General features: G+C 43.8%; 1 protein-coding gene and 1 pseudogene across 1 annotated transcript; both read left to right on the top strand.

Moving 5' to 3' along the window:
• On the top strand, positions 1-12,280 carry IGSF22 (immunoglobulin superfamily member 22). Its single transcript, XM_041129343.1, is given in 18 exon segments — positions 1-7; positions 271-536; positions 538-598; positions 2,373-2,393; positions 2,396-2,496; positions 3,126-3,267; positions 4,499-4,682; positions 4,684-4,793; positions 5,026-5,077; positions 5,079-5,160; positions 5,162-5,327; positions 6,304-6,477; positions 7,592-7,631; positions 7,633-7,695; positions 7,697-7,716; positions 9,399-9,597; positions 9,599-9,684; positions 10,160-12,280. Coding segments are annotated over 18 exon segments (1,830 nt in total). The 3' UTR covers positions 10,216-12,280.
• Positions 12,278-19,430, top strand: part of LOC121233863 — a 20,487-nt pseudogene continuing 13,334 nt past the window's right edge.

Here is a 19,430-nt window from a genome sequence, read left to right on the forward strand (position 1 = left end):
ATGCAAAGTAAGCATCTGGGCAGTGGGTGGATCAAATGCAAGATAGGTTTTGAGCTGCAAAATCCATAAAGCTAAAACATAAAAGCCCAGAGCTTGGGCTGAGAAAACTGGGAGCTGCAGTCTCATAAAGCTAGTCTGTGGACGAGCAAGCAGAGGAGCATCAAGATGTCCTTTCCACACTGGAAGTAAAGTTCCAAGCCTGGAATCTCTCCTGCACAGGAGCCCATGTTATATCCTGCAAAGGCAAAGCCACTTGTTTTGATCCATAAGGAGCTTGTTGGTATGTGCCATTTTTTCTTGCCAACCCCTTCCCCTTTCCCAGGGGTTCCAATTCAGCAATTCACACCCAAGTGAAAAAGAAGGGACAAGCCTGCCTGGAGTTTGTGCTGACTTTTGAAGATGTCACCCTGAAGGCGATGAAGAATGGACGAGTGATTGAGACGTCTCCGAAGTACACCACGAAGCATGAAGGGAAGAAAGCAGAGCTTATCATTAATGCTGCTGAACTGAGTGACTCAGGAGGTTGCACAGCGATGGTAGGCTACACAAGACAGTGACCCTAATGAGCAGTACAGCAGTGCCAGCGTAACTGTGGAAGGTAAGTTTGAATGGCTCAAGAGAGGAGAAGGAGGAGGAATAGTAGTCTTTACACTGTTCTTCCATAAACTCTGCAAAGGAGCAGTGCTACTTTGCTATAACAGCTTAGGAAACTGATGTGAAATAACACTGCTCTGCAGTCTATTTATTGTTTAACATGGAATAAGCCATTAGTCTGTGCCCCTTCTTGGTTGCATGAAGGTAATAATTAAGGACTTCCCTTTGCTGTATAAAGCAGTAGAAGCATAAAGCATTAAATCTTCCATTGCACGTCACCTAAACCAGCCTAGTAAAGTGTAGTTTTTTATTTTAATCAGGGTTGTCCTAATGAATTCTTATCCTGATTCTTTAAAGCCACCCATGAGACGTTTGACTGCAGTCTGCTGAGGACCAGCAGCACAATGTGAGGCTGGTAAATATTTAATATCCCATTTGTTTGGGGAATTAATTTTGCAGTAGCATTATTGATGCTGTAAACTATTAATGCTTAAGCCTATGATCTTTACAGAAAGACACAAGGCTGTTAAGAGCAGGAAGAAAAGTTGGAAAGCTTAGCTTCGTGCTCTCAGCATAGCCTGGAGAAGAATTTCAAAGGTAGGGTGTAGATTTTAGTGGCTGTTAGTATTTGCGATGACTTCTGTTAGATGTGGACCAGCTTTGAGCTATGGCCAGGTGCCTTCCATGAAAAGTGCAGCATTTTAAGATGATTTTAAAATGAACTGCATGGAAGGAGAGTAAAATGATACTAGTGTATCCTTCACAGGTTCAGGAACAACTGAATATTCAGTTGGTAGGAAGGTATGAAGGAAACTTCAGGGCCAAAAGAAGCTCAGCTGTGAGGTCAGGCAGATTTTCTCACATGGAAGATTGATCTGCCTTGGTGCCCACCCCTGACAGATGTCTCTGTGTGGCTGGTCTCTTCCTAATAGTCTTGCATTTTCTGTGTCAGATGATGCCCTGCAAACCCTGTCCTGGTACACAGACTTGGGTGGAGGTCACTCCATTAGTTGCATTTTGGCCATGTATTTCTCATTTTGTTTTCCCAAAACAGGCCAGAAGGGAGCAGTTTCCCAATGGCATCCCCAGCTCTGGGCTTGCCAGCTGTGCAGCCTGGCAAGGATTCTGTGGCCAGCGTTGAGTGTGGCTGGTGGTGGGCAGGGAAGCCCCGGCTCCTGGAGGGTGGGCACCAGGCCTGGTATGTGAGTGTCCTCCGTGGGCCATGGCCAGGGTGGCCTGAAGGGACAGTGTGGGGCAGGGGCTTTCTCTGATCACTGCTCTGGGACAGAAACCACTTCTGTGGCACAGGTAACCTGGAGAGCCGTGGCTGAGTTGCCTCTGACCCCTGTGCACACTAGAATTGCAGTTTGGTGCCTCAGTTATAGAAGCGTCTTTCCCCACGCGGAGTTCAGGTTGAGATACAAATATGTAAGCAGTAGAGGAAGTGTTCGGCTCGTTTGACAGCTCCTCTGGACCACCTAAGGGTCTGGAGCAGTGCCAAGAGGCTGTTTTCTGCTTCAGCTTTTGGGTTCCTAAACTGCATTCCCTCCAGTGAACATGCATAAAGAAGGGAAAAAACTACTTAGGAACAGCCTTTCTCCATCCCCCTTTTTTCCCAGGAAGTCCAATTTACTAAACCACTTTTCATCCTGAGGGTCTGTCCATTTTATTAGGAGGTCTCCCTGCCCTTAAATACCTCCTAGGTGTTTGAAGAGCTCAGTTGACAGTCATTCTGCACAGTTTTTTTGTTCACATGCTTCCACTGGGATTTCTTCCAGAGACATTTGCAACCATGAAGAGTACATGTGTGATGTTCACACTCTAATCAGGGATCCTGCTGAGCTCTTTGTTGTCCTGAATAATGCAAAGGTGGAAGGAATATGGCTCAAGGATGGCAAATAGGTAAAATGCCCATGGTATCGTCAGTGTAATGAAAGGCTGCAAAACCCTAGTGGGAAGCTTTATGCAAATAGCTGCTGCGGGACATGTCTTGGTGTTAATAAAGGGCTTCTGACTAAGGACAAACAGATGGACAGATCACATAAGAACAGATCTAATCTTTCCCAGTCTACTACAGCCTCAGTCTTACTAAGTTTTGGCTTTGGATCTTGGCTTTTTAAAAATTTTCCTTCCCAGTCTCCTGTAAAGATGCTTTCACATTTGCTAACCCATTTTCTCAGCCTGTAGACTTGCTTTCTTCCCACAAGGTTGGCTTCTCACCACCCACCCTTCTCCGTCTCCCAGTCTCTAATTTTCAGAGTAGTCAGTAAATGTACCCTTTGCATGCTAATGCACACCCTTCGTTACATGCCATGTGGCTCAACTAGGCAGATGCGCAGAATCACTCTGTCCATGTAACACTGAATTCGTTTTGTCCATAGATCACAGAGCATTTTACCAGAGTAGGAGCTAGAAATCCTGACCGAATAGTTATCTTAGAGCAGGAAACTGATCAGAGTATTCAGGGACAGGGTTGGAGATGGTGTTTGTTGCAATGTGGGTTGTTTCCTCTGCCTCAGTCTTCTTGTCAGATTACGGACATGAAAAGGATCTGGATAGTGAAGCAGGGAGCCATCCACAAACTCATCACTGACAGAATGGGAGAGGAGCATGAAGGGAGGTAGATGTTCAGAGCCAAGGGGGCAGAGAGTGGAGCAACAGTTGCCACTGGAGGTAGCCACCCCATCTCCTTACTGCTCTTTACCAGGCGTACACAAACACTTGCGGAATCGGTGATTCACCAGGTCTCCTTACCTGGGCCTGTACCATTTTACAGGCTTATCTATGTGCATGAGCAAAACCTCTTCTTTCTGCCTCTTCATTCCCCGAGGGGAGAAAATTGAACAGTCGTACTGGTTGATTTTAAGTGACTAAGCATAGGTTTCTGTGTTTATAAATCAGTGATCAAGAATGTGGGCCTGAGCCTTTACTTCAAACATTGTTGTCATCAGCAACAAGAAAAACACCTTTTTTCTGAAATTATATATAGAAATATATAAATATGTGTATTACTCAGCCCTTGGCAGCCAGATGGCGCCAGGTGGACTTTCAGACTCGTCTGCAGCCTGGAAATCAGCCTCTTGCTGTCTGCTGAACCAAAGCAAGGCAGATACAGATACATACTGCTGCCCAGGCAGTGAGACAGGCAGCAGTGAGGATGCTGTGTCTGCAACGCTGAATATTTATCATACCTGTGCTGCGGTAAAAACCCATCCACAGCAAAGCTTTGCTATAGGGCGGATTGATTTTCCTGCATTCAAAAATATTTTTGAATGCCTTTTTATGACTTTCAGCAGAAGATTGTAATTGTTAAACATACCCCTTGTGTGACAAAAATAAAAGGAAAAACACCAAATATGTTTAGGAACCTGATTATTTTTCATTATTGTGTGCAGGACATCTTTATCATTTTCCTGTATTACTCTGTAATAAATCAGGGAGCATCTTCTGTACAAGCAGTACCTAACTTTGATTCTACTGTCTTTATCATGATCATAGATATATATTCCAGTGTGGCCTTAGGGAAGAACAGCACAAAGGGCTGCTTCTTGTGCCTTGCAAAACTGAGAAACTGCGTGGAATCACATCTCCAGGCCCTAGGGAAGTGAGGAGATTTGGGTCTTGCTATTTCCCAGAGGTTCCTCTTTTTCTGCTGAGCTGAACAACTAAAGGAGGGCAGCCAGCTCCCTGTACAAGAAACACAACTAAATTAACTGAATCAAAACACACTGAAGATTTTGAGTGTCCCCAAAGATGTTCACAAAATACAGAATTACAGTAAAAACATGAAGGAGTATATGAAGGGCCCAGCTTTGGACCACCTTTTCTGGGAACTCGCAGACACAGGAAAGATGTCAAGCTATATTTGCAGCTGCAGCTTTCAAATATCTTCTGTTCTTTCTAGATTCTCCTGTTATTGAAGAATCTGTCCTCGAGATTTTTGCTGCAAAGAGCGTTACTGTGAAGACTAAGCATACAGCAAGCATCAAGGTGCCTTTCAAGGCAAAGCCAATGCCCAAAGTCACATGGTTCAAAGATGATATTGAAGTGACAAAGGAAGAGAAAGTAGTGACGGAGAAAACCAGTGACTGCATTACTCACAATCAAAACCTGTGTGAGAGAAGACAGTGGAGCCATTATGCTGAATCTGAAAAGTCACTGTGGCTCGGCTTCTGACAGTCCTTACCTCAACTTTGTTGGTAGGTCCTAAATCAATCATTTTATACCAGGACAATCACTGGTAGATATGTTTGGTTACAGACACTGTAATTCAGACTTTCTCTTTAAAACTCTTGCAGTGGGGCAGACTCTGAGTTATCAATTCAAGTCAGTTTAGTTTTGCTGTAATCTACACTGACTTACACCATGAGAGGATGTGACCCTCTAAATAATAGCCCTCCATGTCAGTCTGGTCAGCTGCTTACACTGCAGACAAACCAAAACCCCCACAGGGGAAAGCAGAGTTCCTGCAACACATGGGGAAAATGTAAAATGAGATGGAAAGCACCCAAAGGCAATGTAGGAAAGCAGGTGACTCACTTCGTCATAGAGAGGAGGGTGGCTGGAGAAAAAATTGTGGTTCAAAGTAGGGGTGGTGGAGAGCAACTACACCACATTTGCTATCGAGAAGGTGGAGGAAGGGAAAGCCCACTGATTCAGAATACGTGCCATCAACTCTGAGGGCCTCATCAAGCCCCTGGAAACAGAAGAAATTTTTGCTGGAGAACCTATTAGTCAGCTGGTTTTAATGTGGTTTCACAGTCCCTCTTCCCATCAGTTCTGTCCTCTTCCTCCTTGCCATTCCCCAAAAGAACACTGTCCCCTGTGCTTCAGGGGACAAATTCCAAGGACAGAGCTTAGAAGCTGTTTTGTGCTTAGGCTGATAACCAGGATCAGACAAATACCCAGGTCCTTTCATTGCAAGTGTTTGTGGACTCAGAAACCCTTTGACATGGACTGGCCACGCGAGAGGACTGACTGACACACTGTTCTAGTGTCAGTTATGTAAGCTTAGTGGGATACGGCAGAAATGAAACGTGGCATTCTCTGGAAAATATCAAGGGGGAGGAGAGAAGATAATTTAAAAGGGAATGCTTAAAAACATTTTGGTTTGTGGGCAAAAAAGAAAATATGTCAGCCAAAAACTAACTTGGATAGAAAACACTGCTGAACTATCTTCTGGGAGTTATAGTTTGGGTACCTCTTGTTCCTATTTTTCCATTATGGACTGGGATCCCCAATGAAAGGGGATTTGCAGTCCCCTTTCCCCAAGACCAGAGTGTATCACAGAAAATACAGTGCAAATAGCAAGTCTGGCCTATTGAAACATTTCAGAAAGAAAATTACCAGCTTGAAGTAATATATATCATTTTTCATCTAAAACTTTGCATTTTTGTCCAGACTTCCTATGGCTTAGGGAAGGCATTTCTGAGCCACTCTGTAATTCGTCGCAGAAAGAGCTCATTTTTGGAATAAGTGCAAAAAATTTAAATGTTTCAACATTTGAAATGACAAAGGGAAGTAGATGGCAAAGAAAGCTTTAGAAAAAGATTGTGGCCATGAATAAACCTAAACATACAAGTTACCTTCCTTGACTTCTTGCCATACATACCTACATATATATTTATACACACAGACATAACACATACACGCAATTTGGAGTCAATGAATTCTGATTGTACTGTGCTAATTTGATTTTCTTCTGTGTAGACCCTCTGAGACAGGTGTGTCAGCCTCAAGTTGTAGATGTCAGGAAAGAAGCTGTCACCATCACGTGGAACTCCCCAGCCCAGGATGAAGGCTCCGCAGTGCAAGGTTAAGTCATAGAAAAAAGGAAGAAGGGCAGCAATCTTTGTGTCCCAGTCATCAAGGAGCCAGTCCAAGGTCTGACCAAGATTATTATCTGTTTTATGTAGGCAGAGGGAAAGTTAGATAAGCTTTGAATGCAAAGCAGAATATTGATTAATCAAGGAAGATTTCATCATGACATCTAGCGAGATACACATTTTGACATATGCTGTTCAAAGTGAGATTTTCAGCCCTCAGATAGAAATGGCTTGATATGCACAAGCAACAATGAGAGGGCAGAACACTCAGGCCCTCTGAAAGTCACACCTAATGGTTTTGGGTGCCTAGTTTCAAGGATCTATGTTTTACATTTATCCCTACCTAAATTTGACTGGTTTTCCCTGACTTGGACCAGAACTGAATTAAACAAGTGACTGATTTTGTTGTATCCATCAGATAGGAACCATATGATCCATGCTTAGCACAGCTTGTATAACACATGGGAGTGTTCCTATCAGCAGCAGCATCTGACTAGCGAGACTTTTGCTTTTCCTTTTCTGTTAATATTTTCGTTCTTTCTTGGATTCTTTCCTCTGTCTCATTCAAAATGTTGGACTTTCATATTAATTAAGTTACAGTCAATCACACTATCCAAAAATATCCTCCTTGAGGCACCAACATTACTAATGGTAAATAATGGAAACACTTTTTAAAGCAAATTATTCAGTTCTTGAGGGTTTTCTTCAAAATTGAATGGAGGTTTAACCTTGCTTGAAAGCTAGATTGTAGAAGGCTTGGCCACTCACTATTGAGTTTGTTACAGCATGGGAAATCCCACTGAAGTCAGTGGAGCAAGACATGAAGATATTTTTTCCCAGCATGTATGATTATACCAAGCTATAGACCATGATCTAGTGGAAAGAAAATTATGCATTTTTCCTCTTATTATATGCATCAAAATTCCATCTCCTCCTAGGGAGAGAGAGAGATATGAAAATGGAGCAGACCCCTGGAGAAGTAAATGTTAGACCTAGTTAAGGGGCTCCTTGAACCCCTAAAATTTATATTGTTCTCCAGCAGTCTGTGAGCTGAAATTTCTTCTTGGTTTATCTCAGTCCAAAAGCAATTAAAAAAAAAAAATTAGTGACCACGTGGGAACAATTTTATGGGTGATTAGAGAGTTGTGTAACTGCAGCTTGCATGTCTCTAGGTACCAGGTTCAAAGTGGATGGTTTTCTGGAGGATGCAGAATGAGTTCCGTGTGATAGCTGTGAACTGTACAGGCCCTGGATTTCTCATCATGCCCTCAACCTCTCGTTGCAAAGGATCCCATCAGTATGCTTCTTTCACTGTTTAATGTCTAGGTTTCCTAAACATGTATGCAATGACCAGATCTATGCATTTATGACTGAAGTCTGAGGGAATGTGGCAATTCCAGCCTGGCTTGATGTAATGGACTGCATTGTGTTTACAGCTTAACTAAAGATTAAGGAAGGTCTTAATACCGTTGGCTATAACTGTAATTATATTATAAGTGCCTGAAAGTGTGATACTATTTATTCACTTAAAATGTGTAACTATTAAGATAAGGACACAGTAAAAGATTCGCACCTGGGGGGAATTGAGTATATGCAAACAGCAGAGATCAACATGATAAAGGTGCTCTGAGGTGTAGATACCTTTAGTATTTAATATTCATATATAGGTTGCCAAAGGCCCTAATGTATGACAAAGAAAATCATTCCTCATACATGTTACTATGCTCCTTTCATCAGTCCCCCATCAACCCTTTTAAAAGAAGAGAAAGCTCTTGCGGAATTCATGGAAGTTGCTTACATTCTTTTTTTTAATACTGGATTTTTAGTCGTAAAGAATCTGTGCCTAATTCTGGACGGATCAAAATCACAGACAAACTCCAAAGGATTACAGTAGCCTCAGAAATGCTGAAATGGGCAGATTTTATTTTGTGCCAGTTATAGAGAATTCTTACTCTATATGACCATATAACTAAAGCATTTTAAAAACAAAAGGCTGTCAGAGGCCATCAATAAATAGCTTAAACTATTGATGGAATCTTGTAATAGATACAGGAGTGGGCCTTAGCTGCACATAATTTAGGAAAAAAAACTGGCCAAGTGTGGAAGCCAGTATAGCTGAAAAATGAGAGAATTCTATGTAGTAGACGAGAGACTTGAGGTTAAATAGTTACTCTGATGGGAAAGCATTCAGGTTCCTTTACATCAGAAGACAACACAAAACCAATTTAAAGCCTGAAGCTATGATTCTTCTCCTGTTTGAAGATTTGCATTATTTCACATTAGGCCTAGGAGAATATGTACTGTCCATATGCACCATATTCCTTATGACCCTGTGTGCTCATATGAGTGTTCTGTATAAAAGCATCAAGTTTGTCATGGCATGCTGCACTGGTTGACTTTTTTGATTTGGCGCAGAGGGGGAGGATCATTGCATTTTAGCTGAGACTTTCAGAGCAGAACGTGGATTTCGATACACAACTCCCTATTCATTTGATTAAAAACATACAAATATTTTTTAATATTCCATCTTTTGCTCCTCTTACATATTATGAAGATCTAACTAGACTACTGCAAGACAGACTAAAGTGCAAAAAGCAAGATCTGTATTTTCAAAAATTACTATTAATTAGGGGTACTGTAATCTTTGGCAAATAAACTTGAAGAACATTAACAGGATCTTGCAACCAGTAAGCACATTCACTAATCCAAGCAGTCCAGATAGCACCTTCAGATGGTTCCGTGTCAAATGTTGTGAGGATTTTTCTTAAATGGCCAACCTTGGAACAGGGTCTACATGTATGTGCCATCCTAGGAACCGCATTGTTTTGTTGGACAGAATTTGCACTGTGTTTATTAAGGTTCCTTTTACCCTAAAACCTTGCAGGTTTGGCATCTTGAAATAGGAACAGGTCTGTATTCACATATGCAAGCATATGCCTGCGGGTACAGTAGTGTGTCACAGCTCTCCTGCTGTCACAGAGCCTCCAGGACTGCTGAAGGTGGTGGATTTTTCCAATTCCAACATTTCCTTAGCCTGGCAGGAGCCAGACCAGGGAGATGTGCTGTCAGGATACATACTACAGATGTGAGCTGAGGACACCAAGAAATGGACAAAATGCACCAAGATCCCTTTCTCTAGTACCACTTACACTGTGGGAGGCTTGCAGGAGAGACAAATGCTACTTCTGAACCCGAGCTGTGAATGAAGCTGGTATGGGAGAAGCAGTGGAGTTACAGGAAGGAATTCTAACAATGCCACCTGAAGGTAAGACTTGCAGTATCCGTCCAGCTGGAACTCCCATCTATCAGCTGTTACTTTCTTTTGGTTTTAACATATACCACATTTTGTAAAGGCTTATCAAATTCATCTTGCACAAAAGAACATTTAGCATCACAGCTCTGCTTCTTTTTGCTGAGTTTTCAGAGGTGCTGAGGGGAGATGGAGGGCAGCACGAGCTGTGCAGTCCCTCATTTTCTTGCTCATCCTTCTTGCTGAGCTGTCCCCTGAATGAGTATGTCAGGTATAATGGCAGTTGTTTCTTCCACCGTCTGACCTATCATATCACATCTCACATGTGATTACAGAGGTCACTGTTGGAAGATTCTCTGATTCCTGTCATGGATGCTATAGTCTGCGTATGGGTTAGGAGGATAGGTACTACGGCAAGTAAACCATCATGTTTGAAATGCCCATTTGTTGTAAATGCAGTGGTACTGAGACAGGTTTATAATTCTTTCAGGCACTCGATTTGAATGGGATGAACAGTCAGGTGCCAGCATGCTGCAGTTGAAATAATATTATCAGAGGTCATGCTTCAAAGACACTAATTATGTCTTGAGAATGAAGGTATCATGACCTGCCATGAAATCCTTAGATAGCTTACTATTTGAGGTAGCGAAGTATTTAAATCTTTATTGTTTAGGACTTACGATTGCTTAATTATTAATTAGGAAATTCAGACTTTTTATGTCTAAGATACTCCCAGGTAACAAAGCATGGTGCTGACTGCCCTCAGTAGCAGTAATGCCAGCAAGAAAAGATGCATGATTCATGAGTCATGGTATACAATGCTGATTCTTATAGAGTAGAAGGACATTCAGGCTTGACTGAGGAAGTCTCAGAAGGCAACATCCAGGTGACCGATACAAAAAATGGTTGTTTCTCTTCTCAGTTTCCGCTTTGGAAGTACACAATCCATCCGTGCAGCACGGCTTTGTTACCACATCTCCAAATAGAGAAACACCAAAAAATCCCAGAGAGACTGCAGGCTCCAGACAAACTTCTCTGGTGTGGAATGGCAACATGCAGTACTGTACTGAAGAGTATGAGAAGTCCTATAAGAAACAGACATTATACAAAATTGCTTGTGGCAGAAGGCAGACAGTAAAATCATCTAATGAGGCATTAAAGCTGCCTCTTCTTTTTCTTTGTTCTCATTCACTTTTTACATGAACTATTTGTAAATGTTCCTGTTCTGCCTGCCTCACCTGAAATTGTCCTGAATAGGTGCTCCTCACTAAGCTGTTTATTGCTGAGGCATTAATGTTTCTCTTCTGGTGGTACAGGTAGTAGGAAAAGAGCTGGCAACATTGCAACCCTTACACTAACTGCCTTCTGCTGAAACAGTTTGAACGTTTCTTCTTCCAGTCTCCAGGCCTGAGTCAACAGACTGAAGAATGGCTTTACTTTTCTGTGCAATCTCTCACTCTTAATTTTTTAATTTCTCGCTCTTTTTCTTTTATCCCTCACATAGGTTTGATCTGACTGTGAGGCTGAAGAGCCACACGGTGGTTTGTGCTGGGACAGCACCATGCGTTCATACATCTTCTCTGTGAGATTCTGTGTTGTGTCCTGTCAGAGGAGAAATCCTGCAATTAGAGTTTTCTTGGGCATCTGATGAAATACAGCTGCAAGGCTATGGAGGCTGTAGTTGTCCTTTGGCCTTTATCACAAGCTGTCACTTCAGTTTAAAAGAAGTTGACTGCTGGAGAAAATTCATGCAGTGCTTTAGGTTCATGATAACTGAATATGATAACTGCATAACTGCTCACTATTTTTATGGTTATTCTTTTTATAAGCCTCCCTGTGGTGGTAAGGGTAGAGGGACTTCTGTGCACGCAAGTTTGTCAGCTGCACAATCCAGCCCTCTGCAGCTGAAGCCACAGTGTTCAGCAAACCATAAAACATTGGGGAAGCTCTCTGATTCATCACGAGAAGCAGAATTTTTCAAGCATGCAACTACAGTTCATGCTAACTGAACTGAAATCATTCTTGATTAAACCGTGAGTGACCTAGGGGAGTGATCAGGTTGTAAAGACAACACTTGAGGTCCCAACACTGTCCTTTCTGAATATTACACTTCCTATTAACATGGATGTTGAGCTCATTTCTGTAGAAGCTAAGGGCAATTTCTGTGCTTTTTTTTAAACCTAGGCTACTGCATGAGCTGAAGCTCTACAGTACCTTGCAGAGTCAGCCCCAGTGTGAGAACATATCTCTCAGTCTAAATTGTATGAGTTTATCTGTATCACACCAGCTGTTGTCCCTCAGCTTTCAAGATGATCAAACTAATGAATTGTAGCATAAAATTTATGTGGCACCTCCCAAGCCAAGCCAGCTCTAGGCGCTTTGCTGGGGACAAAGCCTGCCATTGCCTTTACAGCTTGAAGAAATCTCCAGGATTGTTGTCCTTGAAATATTTTTCTATCAGGCTGATCATGTACAAGTGGCTGCTGTAGACACAGATATCCCTTCTGTGCTTAAAGATGTGGTTTGTTTCTGTTGCCACCCAAGTCAGGAAGCAGAACTTTATAGTTGCATGTTTGTCTTGGCCAGGGCTCCCCACCACCACCAGTGATGTGGCAAAAGGAACGCATATCAACAAGAGGGAGGGCAAGAACCATTCCCAGTCCTTATCCACAGCACCAAGCGATTTGTTTCTGACCTGTACCATATCATCCTCAAGAATAGTTACAGAGAAGCCCTTTACAACATTCAAACGCAAGTTGCAGGTACAGTATAGAGCAAACTTGAGCATCCCAGCCACCTCTGGGTATTGACAGGAGGTATTCATCTGCTGACAGAAATGTCACACAATTTCTGCATCAGTGCTAGAGTTGGGAAGGTTGGGGTTTTTTCTTGAAAAAAACAAACAATCCAAATCATACACACCTCTTACCCAAAAAATGCCACAGGAGTGATCCAAAATGTTGTGTTTACACTCAAGAGGAGAAAGACTCCCTGGTCAGAAAAGATTTTCCTACCTCTTGTCACTGTGTTTCCCAAGTGCCACCTTCACGCTAGCTCAGAGCCAGAGCTAGTTTGAGCCAAGCAGGGAAGCAGCATGGTTCAGAGCTGAGGGATAAGGAAGGTACTGCAGGGGCTTTGCTCACTGTGTCCAGTGTGGAGGGAAAGGGTGAAGCCATTATTGCTCCAGACATCCCCAAATGCTGCCTTGTTTTTCATGCCATTATTTGATTGGGCAAATCCCCATAACAGCACTAACACAACTGTCTGTCCCCTCAGCAGTCTCATGACACTATTTCCATTGCAAGTGGGTCTATGACAGCTAAGTGGAGGCAGGCTGGCTTGCTCCTTAGACTCCTATTACTATAATGATCTGCTGGGGGTTAGGGATCTTTGCAGTGTATTTTGTACTTGTCATCTCTTCAGAGTGCTTTTTAAAACTAACAGCCTTATTTTTTCATCAGAAAGCAATTACACACACAGGGCAAATTGGTCCTGAGGTTGCTCAGGGTAGAAGAAATCAAGGAAAGAATACTTTCCTAGACACACAGGGACATTAGAAGGAAGGAGCTGAAGTGAAAAAATTTTGCCCCAGAAAAAGACAGAGGGAGGGTCCCAAACAGAAGAAACCAATACTTAAATGTGCTCATTAATTCTTAGATTTCCCTTGACCACCCACTAATCTGCAGCTGTTTGAAGAAGTCCTAAACACTGTGACCCTAAATCGTAGCTCAGATGTAGAAGGTGACTAGCAGACTGATTATGGTGTCCTGAAATGTGATGTCAGTACCACCACGTGGTTCACAGCTGCAGAGAAGGTCTACAGCAGTAAGTACACTGTCATAGGCCTGCTCCCAGGGGGGAAATACTTCTTCTGAGTCAGTGCCTGCAGTGACACTGGGGACACGGACCCTCTGGATTCATAGGAGCAGTGGTACATCTCCGAAGACAGAGGTAAGCGTAAAAATTCATGACAGTACTGGAGGAAGATGGGTGCTCTTGTACACAAGACTGCAGACTAAGCTCAGCCTCCCTCTGTGGCCTTGGATATATCCACTAACCTATTCTGCACCTCAGGTCCCCACCTGGGGAATAGACACAAGAATACCTTCTGTCCTGTCCGATCCATTTTTTGGCAAGCTCTTCAGGACCGGGCTTCCTTTTACTACATGTATGTGTAGCACATTACATAGCAGTTCATAGAGATGCTGTTTAAATTAAAATTCAAGACAGTAGGGGCCATCCATGTGCAGGGAGGGTGATATTATCATGCATTGACATAACAGAAGATTGGCATTACAAGTCATTTGTCTTCTAGCATATTTCCAGTCTGATTGGGATTTGTTTCCTAAATGAAAAGCAAAAAAATCTGTCACATGTAGGGGACTGTGTGACAGTCTTTCTGGGCCAGAAGCTATAAGAAGTCCCTAAAAGCACTTTAATTTAAACACTCAGAGGTCATCCCATCAGGTAAATGCCTTCTCCTTTGTTCAGTTGCTCTTTGCTCAGGCCTAATCAGTAAGAAGGGTGTCTCATTAGCAGTACTCCCAAACAAAACTGAACATGCCCTAGCTCATCACATCAAAATGGTAAATGATCCTTCTGCCCAGTCTGGGGCAAAGCAGAACGCAGTTACTCTGAATAGTGTAAATTTTTTTGCTTGGCCTATGCCTGTTGTAATAAACAGTATAGTAAAGTAGAACAAACTATGGATTAACATATATTACCAGACTATGCATATATTTCTTCAGAAACCTATCTACATGCTGCTACAAGTCTTCTAATCCCATTAAGAGTAATGGGCCATACATTGAAATAAGAGAATAAGTAGTACACTAAGATGAGTAATCAGGTGTCAAATTGTGTATTTGTATTTAACAATCAGCCTTCCTGGATCGATGTAACTAGACCATAGGTATGTTACTTCAGCTACACGTGCAGCTGAGAAGGAGCACTTCCAGTTACGTGGCTGTAGATGTGTTCTTGTATGGAAGTATTCTAGGCCTGGATTTTACAGAGTCTGAAATAACTTCAGTAAATTCTGTGTACATAGGTGAGTATAAGAGAGTATTAAATGGAGGAAAGCAAGGTTGGTTGTGCCTTGCAGTGCATTCCCTAGAACGTTCCCTTGATAACAGCCTGCCTGTCTTCAGGGAGGACAGCAGGACACAAGCAGATGTGAACTGATTTCTTATTCTTCATTATAAATGGCAAGTCACAAGGTTTATTTGCACAAACCTGAAAGACAGTAGAAAAACTCTGAAGGATAAGGAGGAGATAAGCTGTTTTCTGAGAATGAGGTATCACAAGAGAATTTTGCCATACAGTGCTACATTTAGGATCCAGGGGACTTACCTGATGGGACTCCATGCCAATGAAAAAGGAGATAATAAAGACTTCAAGAAATGTGTTTAAATAGAGGCTGAAAATGGAAGATTTGCAGTGGACACTGGAAATTAAATTGCACGTGCAGTTCCCCTTGATTCTACCAGAGCATTCTGTAGGCTATTAATGCCTCAGAGCAACACCAGCAGGGTAATATACTTTCCTTTACAAGATCACCTGCTTTGTTTTATAATTGAGTGTAATTTAATCATGCATTTCTAAAGTGCCTTGGGAGCCAAATATCCGAAAGCACTTTACAATTTAATGGCATTAGTGAGAGAAGGCATCAATGTATCCCCATGGAGCAAAAACCTGACACCTTATTTACAGACCAAAAAACAAAGAAATTAATTGCTTGCTTACAGTTGCATAGCAGATTAATGGGAAAATGAGATTTCTGATTCCTTCCTCTCTTGCTTTTTAGTTTGTATTTGTTTATATGTTGAGATAGGTATGCTGGTCAGATGCTGAGAGTAATGCAATGTATTGTTCGTTCTTCCTCGTCCCTGAGTTTTCCCTGGTGGGAAAGAAGGCTCAGGTCATGAAATACCATACCCAAGCTCTTTGGATTTGTACTCGTGCAGAAGACTCTCTGTGTTAATGGTGCTGGCTCTGTGTTCGTGTGTGCAACAGACAGTGCAGTGCGAAGCAGCCCATAGTGACTCTGTCCTCAGCAGAGTGTTATGACTTCAAGATGAATATCCCAGGAAGGACTGTGCTGCCCATTTCATCACCCCACTGAAGGACAACAGCATGAGTCATGGCAACAACTGTGCCATGAGCTGTGCTTTCATCAGCAACCCCCACCCAACAGTGACCCTGTACAAGGGCAATATTGCATCACATCCAAGTCTAAGTTGTGGTTCAACTCAACAAGTAGCATCTGTCTGGTGACAACAGCTGCAAGGTGATTGCCTGTGGTAAGTCAGATTTGCAGCCACTGTGATTTGTGGGGGTGATTCCCTCCAGGTTGAGTAGCCATAGATTTCATGTCTAAGTATAGTTTACACCCTGCAATTTTCCAGGGCAAGTGCCCTTACAGGGACTGGCACTGTGGATCACACTTCTCTGGGCTAGTTTGGCTCTCATCGTTGTTCACAGAGGAAGAGATTGCTCAGTCTGTAGGTACTGCAGCTGGAGCTGCAAGGGCCACATCGTAAAAACTTACCTTCATATCAAAAAACCAGCCTAATTCTGACTTTGAAGTCTTCCTCTGAAGTCACGGAGATTTGTCTTCAGTTGCTTGAAAGCAGTATTGGGTCCCTTAAAATAGCATATTTTGGCTAGCAGTTCTCATGAATTCCCTAGATGGCTCAAAAGCCAATATGGCCATTTCTCAGTCCTTAAGCAGGTTTGCCCTGCACCCGTGGCATACTTAGCACCTCCAAGCAGTCAACTGATGCATTCCGACAACAGCTTTGTGCTTTTTTTGCAGATACCACAGACACTGCACTGGGTAAATCTGTTCTCTTCCTTTGTGAAATAGCAGGATTTTGCCAACATTGTATGAAAGCTAGTAAAAATTTCCAAGACAAAAAAAGGAAGAAAATCAAACATTTCCTATCCCCTTCTCCCTTCCCTGGTTTTTTCCATGCTGGAAGCTCCCACCCAGTGAAGCTTTAAATCAGGTTGTAACATCCAGCTTGGTTCCAGCTGGCTCAAACTGGTCCTGGAAGACTGAACACTTCCAGGTGTATGGGGTGAGGTTTTAGTAACAGTAACCCACAATCCACACATCACCCATGTCACCATGTTTCCCCACATCACCATGCCCAAACTTAAGAGCTTGGTCTTACAGTATGGACAGCAGTGCCTTGAAACAGCTGTGTCCTGTGATTTTCATCAGCCCCTGGAAAGCTCGCCTCACTTGTGATTGATGAACAAGGGAGCCTTCAAGGTTAAACATTTGAGAGCAAGAATTCTCCATCCTTTTGTCTGTCAAGACACAGAAGTATGTTTCCTCCATTCTCCCTTTCTAGAGAAAGGCCCTGGTGCCTCAGGACATGTTAGTGTTCTCTTAAAGGGAACAAGAGACAGACACTGCCAGGCACAGCTTGAAATGAAACTGATACAGCACCAATAATGAGGGACTATATTTGGAAAGATCTTTTAAGGTTATTTTTATCTGTGATCATTGCTTCTGGACAGCCTGCTGACAACTGCTGAGCCCCCCCCAGGGTTTGGTTCTCTCTGCTAATGTGGAAGTAGCTCACTGTGGGTCAGTGAAGGGAAAGGATGTGCACGCTGGGTTTCCGGCTCTGCTTTTCAAGCAAACTCATCTGTCTTTGTATGCAGGATACACGCAACACTTCCTCACTGTAGCCAGCCACTGCCCGCCTAAAAGGCTGAAAGCAATTCTTCACCATTTTTTAAGAACTGCTGGTGTTACTGGGTCTCCCACTTCCCATGCTCCCTGATACGCTCCTCCCTGAAGCCAGTTTCAAGCCACAGCTGGAGGACAGTTTCCTAGTCCCTAAAATCAGTGGGAGCTTTCCCTGGCCTGGCATCACTGCCAGCCAGGCTGACGTAAGAGGAACCCTGGCAGCACTGCTCACCTAGTTTTGGGGAGGGCAGGCAGGCCTGAGGAGCACGAGAACAGCTTGCTATCCCCTCGGAGATCTGATTGCTGGGTAGGACTTACCTTCTGCCTTCCCACACAGAGCTTGTTGAGGTGAGGACTGTCACAATAGGAACACACCTCTTCAAAGTTATTCAAAGCAGCCTGTTTACAAGCAATACTGTGTGGGTGAGGTGCTTACTTATATTCAGATTCCTTAATGGGCGCCTATTTCTGAGGCCTCCTGAGGCTCCTCCTTACCTGGACCTGGGCAGTCTCTTGGGAGGGTCTCTCTGCTGCTAGGGCTGTTTGCAGCTGAGTGAGGTGGGGAAGCAGGAGTCAGAATAAGAGACTGTAAAGCTGACTTGAGGAGATAAGGAATTCACTTCAAATTGAGCTTAACTGCAGGTTTATTTTAGATCACAGGAACTATATTCTTGCTGATTTTAGTTCTGGAAGAGGGGTAGTTACTGCCTGGGGTCGGGTGCTGTAGGCTGGAGGACATCATACCTCGTGTGAATGCACTCTTTGTTAGGCTGGGAGCTACTTCAGACCAGGACTTGGAAGAATTTCTTTAGGGACTTTTTTAGAGACTTTCAACGGTCCTTACCTGGTGACAGGCTGTTGAAAGGGAAGGCACTAAGGAGTGATCTAAGGGATGGCAAATCTGCTGATTCAAATAGCTGTGCAGGAGTCTCAATTGCTGATTTCTATGCTGATTCCATGGGAGCTAAACCTCTTTCTCAAATATCTGTCTCCATTCCTCTTAATGTATTGTGATGGGTTGACCCTGGCTGGTTGCCAGATGCCCACCAAAGTCGCTCTATCACTCCCCTCCTCAGCTGGACAGGGGAGAGAAAATACAACAAAAGGCTCGTGGGTCGAGATAAGGGCAGGGAGAGATCACTCACCAATTACCATCATGGGCAAAACAGACTTGACTTGGGGACGTTAGTTTAAATTGTTATCAATCAAATCAGAGTAGGGTAATGAGAAATAAAAACTAAATCTTAAAACACCTTTCCCCCCACCCCTCCCTCCTTCCCAGGCTCAAGTCCACTCCCAAATTTTCTACCTCCTCCCTGCCAGCAGTGCGGGGGAACGGGGAATGGGGGTTGCAGTCAGTTCATCACATGTTGTTTCAGCCACTCCTTCCTCCTCAGGGGCAGGACTCCTCATCCTCTTCCCCTGCTCCAGTATGGGGTCCCTCCCACGGGAGACAGTCCTCCACGAACTTCTCCAATGTGAGTTCTTCCCATGGGCTGCTGTGCTTCACAGACTGCTCCAGCGTGGGTCCCCCCCGGGGTCACAAGTCCTGCCAGCAAACCTGCTCCAGCCTGGGCTCCTCTCTCCATGGGGCCACAGCCCTGCCAGGAGCCTGCTCCAGCGCGGGCTTCCCACAGCATCACAGCCTCCTTCGGGCACCCACCTGCTCCGGCGTGGGGTCCTCCCCGGGCTGCAGGTGGAGATCTGCTCCACCGTGGACCTCCGTGGGCTGCAGGGGGACAGCCTGCCTCACCATGGTCTTCCCCCGGGGCTGCAGGGGAATCTCTGCTCCGGCGCCTGGAGCACCTCCTCCCCCTCCTTCTTCACTGACCTTGCAAGGGTGTCTGCAGGGTTGTTTCTCTCACATGTTCTCACTCCTCTCTCCAGCTGCAGTTTCTGTTCTGCAGCAACTTTTTCCCTGTCTTAAATATGTTATCCCAGAGGTGCTGCCACTGTCGCTGATGGGCTCGGTCTTGGCCAGCGGCAGGTCCATCGTGGAGCCGGCTGGTATTGGCTCTGTCGGACATGGGAGAAGCTTCTAGCAGCTTCTCACAGG

This window comes from Aquila chrysaetos, chromosome 16 (genome assembly GCF_900496995.4).
Source record: "Aquila chrysaetos chrysaetos chromosome 16, bAquChr1.4, whole genome shotgun sequence".
NCBI classification, from domain to species: domain Eukaryota; kingdom Metazoa; phylum Chordata; class Aves; order Accipitriformes; family Accipitridae; genus Aquila; species Aquila chrysaetos.